Source organism: Cyberlindnera jadinii (genome assembly GCF_001661405.1).
Source record: "Cyberlindnera jadinii NRRL Y-1542 unplaced genomic scaffold CYBJAscaffold_5, whole genome shotgun sequence".
In the NCBI taxonomy this organism is placed as follows: domain Eukaryota; kingdom Fungi; phylum Ascomycota; class Saccharomycetes; order Phaffomycetales; family Wickerhamomycetaceae; genus Williopsis; species Williopsis jadinii.
In genome coordinates this window covers 307,174-313,173 of record NW_017963656.1, presented here as the reverse complement: position 1 = coordinate 313,173, position 6,000 = coordinate 307,174, and the positions used below count along the sequence as shown (strand labels likewise).

Here is a 6,000-nt window from a genome sequence, read left to right as displayed (position 1 = left end):
TAGATGACATGCAGACTGATGACTCCGGTACCTGGATTATCTCAGTTACAGTTGCGGTGTCTGACCCGGTTTGGAATCTAGTTTTGGTAGTACATGTTTCAAATGCGGTCGTCTCTATAATAGTAGTAGTTACCGGTTTGACTTGAAGAATATGTTAGTAACCTATCAGCTTTTGGTCTCAATAAACTCATAGTATACATACGGTTTCCTGACCCATCAGTCTCCAAGTTTCCTGGGACCACAACAAAATTCGTAGCATAATTTCCTGCGATCTTTTCCTCCGAGTTGTCATAACAGTCATAGTTGAGTGAAAACATAACCTCATAGCTGGAATATTCTTGAGCGACATTGTCAACGAAACCAGACCAATAGATCTGTCCACCCACTGGAACTGCTCCAAAACTGTAATCAAGTCTGTTAGCAGATGAAGTGTACTGACTAGTGGTGTCTGGAATGGTGTTGGCTTCCAGAGGGAAATCATATGGACTAAATGTGTTGGTGTAATACATATTGCTGTCGGCTGTATTAATTGGTAATGATTGGCTTTTCACAATGACCCCCAGAGTACCATTCTTGATACCGCTGAGTGGACAGAGTTCTTCCTTTGGCATGTAATAATGAAAAACATCACCTCTCATTGTAACTCTTCCGAGTGTTCTCATACCTGGCTGTTTAAACGTGATGTCATGTGTTAAGTCTCCATTGAATACTAACTGGTTTACACCAGCTGTCCAATGCTCTGCGGCTGGGATGGTTAGAGGTAAACCACCACCATCACCGATCATGACGAACTGAAGACTACCACTAAAGGTTGTGAAATCAGTAAGATCTGCTGTGACTTGACAATTGATGGATGTTTCAAGAGATCTTCCACCAGCTTGGTCAACATTACAGGAAGCCAATGTAGTTCCATCATCGTTTTTGATGTCAAAGAAGTTGGTTAGTGAATTATCCGCATTTGTAATTCTAACTTCGAAAATGTATGGCATATTCAATGAAAATGTATCCCCTGTGTCAATTTTGGATGTATCAATAGTCCAAGATACCTTTACGGTATTAAAATCAAATGGACCATATCCTGATGATGATGCCGGCACAATAGAGTCTATGGATGTAAACACTCCTGAAACCTCCTTAGAGGACACAAACATGAACAACAATGAGCATGTGTATATTGTGAGAAGCTTGTGAAACCACATTTCTCTTAAAATAAAGTCTGAGTGTTGCCTTTAACTTTGCTTTGATTGTATTACAAACTGTTTGCACCAAAAGAAATATCCTCAAGTTTGTAGCTTCTTCGTCTCTTTATATAGTTCGACACCATGTCCAGATCATAAATTCGATGTACTGTTACATCCATTATAGAGCAGCAACTTAGCTCCATGTACATATGTATCATACAATTGCAATGGATTGAAGATATCTTCTGCAAAATGGCTAATATGTTTTACTCCGCCTCGACAAAAACTCTTCGTCAGCAAATAAACAAGGTTTGGAGCAAGTGCAGTGATCTCAAGTTTCAATCATAGCTATGACATCCAAAGATTTTAAATTATTACATCGAACTCAATTGCTCATTCGTAGTCATCTACATCTTATCGCGTCAATTGTTTGCTTTTTGAAACTTCGAGAATCCTGCGAGGTAGAAGAACAGGATGCGCGCATTGCAAGTAGTAACGTAATACGAGAGGCACATTGCTGTGAGATTGCACAGCGTTTAATCTATTGTTGAGTTTATTTGTACACTGCACATTGCAGTGAATTTTTGGGTTGCTTCGAATTCATGTGGGGTCTCTGATATGCTGCAAATTTGTTTCTTGCAGCTCATACCTTGTGATACAAGAATAGCAATCAAGTGCTGTCGCGAGGACGTTCTAGAAAACATTGCGCATATACACATGCACGCACAAGGCGCGTAAAATGCTAAGATATGGCTTCTTCTTTCTTATACATAAGGGTATAAACTTTAGTGTGCTATGGAAAGAGATTAGAATTGCGTGATTGAAACGAGGTGCACATTATTGGTTGAGAGAAGGCAAAAATTCAAATGAGTGTGGGCTCTTTAACAGGCTACAACCAGGCTATACTGTCCAATGATTGCCTTTGATTGGGGGTGACAAGATCTGACTAGAGCCAGCACACATATATATTTACATATCAATAGTTTAAGATCTGTATGCGATTATTACATGTACAAATGTACAAATGAGACGTTTTCTTGCGATAGAAGATGTCAGAGAAGGTTGCTAATTGACTTCGGACTATTTTATGAGAACACTATACTGTACAATGATGTATACAAGTGTACATCATTGTACAAACATCACGCTTGTAGTTGTGCTGCGGATGCACTTTTCTGTTGCACGTTGCTGTATCTTGCTGAAAATTTAAGGAGGATGTTTCTCTGTTCAACTTTGATTTAGTGTTAAAAGTGTATTATGTGATGTATTATCAATTGCAACTCTGGGCTGGTCCTGTTTCAGCCACTTCCTTCCAAATGTTCACCACTATTATTGTAAAAATTCTTAGAGGATATCCTTAATAACTGCAGTTGTACTTCACGACATCTGACAGTTGGGGGTTATATTTTAGAGCGGGTTTCGTTTAGCACCTACTAATCGGGAAATAGTTAACATAATCGATGATATGGGTTATTCGTGAATATTCCTCGCTAATCCAGTAAACGGTAAATCCGCTTCTCTTAGATAAGAGCTATAAGATGTCAATTAACCGACATGCATAACGGGATAAAGAATTTTACTTTGAATTATAGGTCATGGGAAGGGCTGCATCAACATTAGTACTTTATGCTTGTAAATGACGGAAGAACATACTGCTCGGTTCACGGAGTTATAGAAAACTACCGGTATGTTCAGTCGATCTAGACCTACTTTTAAGTTTTGGACTGTTTAGCTATCTTTGATTACTGCTTACAAGTTATCAATTATAGAAGCATGATTTTTACGTAACTTGTCTGCAGTATTAGTTTCCACTCAGAACTTATGACGATGTTTCTGACAAGCCTTTAATCCACATTGAATTGGATCAACTATCATAAAAAGCTCGGACCCAATACTCCGCTTCGAATGAAACAATTTGAGAGCTCACCATTGGCTAATTTGCTGTTCTGTAGTACGTACTAAAAACTTTGGCCATTGCATTGATCTCATTGCACATGATGACCAATTCTATCCTACACAGGTGGATGGCCCATTGTCTACAATTCACTACCTAGTTGGCTGTCCAGTAGATATCATTTCACTTAAATTTCAAATTCGAATCAGTGCTAGAGCACATTTATAATCATTGTGGTAAGAAATACTAGTCATAAAGTGTTCGTATTCTCCTATTCCTGTCGTCATGTAGTCTGCTGTTAAAACCGCAGGAAGGAAATCTCTCAAATGTTGAGTTTCCCAGTCTCGGTTATTAATAGGTCGGCTATACATCTGCGGCTAATCGGAGATCTTAGTTTGCGTCTTTGAAGTTTTTTTTTCTTCTTTTGACACTTTACAAATTCCGGCAGAATGGTTTAAGGGATGAGAATTATGATGTTGCTAAATGTATTGGGAAATCTCACTTGCACGGATGTTTTCTAGTTGCCTTACGATTGTAAATCAAATTTTTCTTTTACATCTATATACTTTTGGGGTATTGTTATACCATACAGCTTCGCAATGGCTGCGGTGGGTATGGTTAAATTGGAATATCATTGCTGTTTAAATCCGAAGCCCCCATGCCTATGATCTTGCATATTTCATATCGTATTTAGATACATTTTGCATAATGCTATAATACAGCACATGGTGAAATCCAAATGCAGTGTGGCATATCACTGTCGGTTCTGTATTCCTACTATAGCGAATACTCCAGTAGAGGTATTGCTGTGCTGTTTAGTTGTATGAGACTTGGTGTTTACGACAATGCTATATCCAAGCGAACTCTCATGTGAAATTTCCTGACATGTAGCATTTATCTCCAGTATAAAACTTCACTTATTCGTTCGATACCACAGTTCTGTTTTTTAGTCATCTTAGAAGATGGCTCATTCAAAGAACAAAAATTCTTCACATCAAACTGTACCAAACAACACTGCTATCCGTGTATTGTATATCCTACAAAGTCTATCGAGATTACGGAAATTGGCACAACTGTTCATCAGACTGAATCTGGAACTAGTAAAAGTCTGGCCCAATAGACTAAGCGTGTGTACAGCTACGTCAAACTGTGGTGAAGTTATGCGAACCCAAGAATGAACACTACTGTCACTTGTCGGCACTGTATACCTGGGGCTAAGCAAATGAGCAACAACGAATAACTAAATCAAGCCCCAAACGATATATAATCGTAGTTATATGCACATCGCTTATATTGTTCCACGACGCATTTTGCATATCATCGTCCGCCTCATGCATCTTTTCTAAATAGCAAACAGCCGGTGTTGCAAGTTTCAAGTTAACAGTCGATGTGAGACTATTATACGCAGTTTTATATCACATAACCATTGGTAAATTCTGAAACTTGCTACAACTTTCCAGACATGCGTTTTATTAAGCGGCAATAAGAATGGTTCATGCTAATATAAGAATCTTAAACTGAAGTGTGGTGAACTATTGAAAGAACATTAAAATCCATACATATCGAGACAGACGAAGTAAAATAGAATGTCTGGCTGAATCGAAGTCAATTCAGATCAGCAAAGAGAAAAACACAATAGCAACAACCGAAGACAATTGAGCTGACATACTCCCTTCAAAACTTGGAGTAAAACTTGGAGACAATAAGTACAGTTCCGATTTGGCGAATTGACATGAGGCCTTCCCATGAAGTTTCCAAATACTCTGTCCAATATTTGGAATATGAGGTGTCATCCACCAGTTCACTCTGTTAAATTGTATGACCCGTAACATTAGAAGTTGTCTTGCGTTCTTATCTAGTAGATAGCTCTCAGCGCTCATCATCTCATCACTTGGGCTTTTATGATCTGATCTATCAATAGTTGTTTTCTTGTCATAAAGTGTATTGCCTTCAGCTTCATTAACTATGACCTCAGGTTTTTCCGTATGCAAGTACTAGCATTCTGTTCTCAATGATCACCATGCTTTTTTCCTGGTGTCCTTTGGGGCCTTTTGATAGTGGTGCTGGTAACTGTATCATTTCTGCTCTTCTAGTTATTTTGATCAACATCATATTCGGTTTTTACATATTTGACTTTTGAGTCACTAGTAGTGGCGGTCATAGTTTCAATCACAGTAACAGTTTTTCGATGTTTATTAAAAGGGATATCTCCATAAATAGTTCCTTTGTAGATTCTGGTGTGTCCCTCAGTTGAAATTGTAATTGTGGTTATCATGGGGTTTCTCTTATCTGGAGTTGATGAACCTATTCTGACATCTGTGAATTCCTCGGCGATCTCATCAGTAGTCTCTTAAATGGAATTTTCAATAGATTTATCCTTAGATTCTTTGGTTCCACCGTGGACTTCCAACAGTACCCTCGGCGGGTTCCTCAGTAGGCTCTTCTGAGCCTGTTCAAGTCTCGCAGAAAGAAGAAACTGGGATTTGAACAACTGCCGTAACTGTGCCATCCTCAGTAAAGATTCTCGTTCAAGCTGTACACTCAGCGTAATTCTCGGTTATCCTCAGTGTTTTCGAGATTTCTCGATGGTATTATTAGTATATATAGGAGTTTCATTTTCGCATGCCTTCTTCACTCACTTCCACCAGACCCAGATTCACCGGTATCTCCATCAATTAAAACGAAGTTTGTTTCAGGTAATCTGTCTGAATCCCAGAACTTTTCGTTAATATTCTCAATGTTAAAGGTGCCAGAGGGTAGAAAATTTTCTCCAGTTGTAATATCAGCAATTAAAAGCCACCAAATGCGCTTATCTGGTAGAATTAATTCGAAAGTATAGAGCAAGATATTTTCAGGTGAATCAGATCTCGAAGCTATGTCAGGTATTCCAATCGCATCTTGGAGGAAAATATGATCCTTTATCTA

General features: G+C 38.5%; 1 protein-coding gene across 1 annotated transcript; it reads right to left on the bottom strand.

The window, feature by feature from the left end:
- Positions 1 to 98: 98 nt before the first annotated feature.
- CYBJADRAFT_172677 (uncharacterized protein) lies at positions 99 to 989 on the bottom strand (the record flags this gene model as incomplete). The annotated part of the gene is made up of 1 exon (XM_020216377.1): positions 99 to 989. The coding sequence occupies one exon, from the start codon at positions 987 to 989 to the stop codon at positions 99 to 101; it is 891 nt and encodes a 296-aa protein (XP_020070947.1).
- Between the last annotated feature and the right edge of the window lie 5,011 nt (positions 990 to 6,000).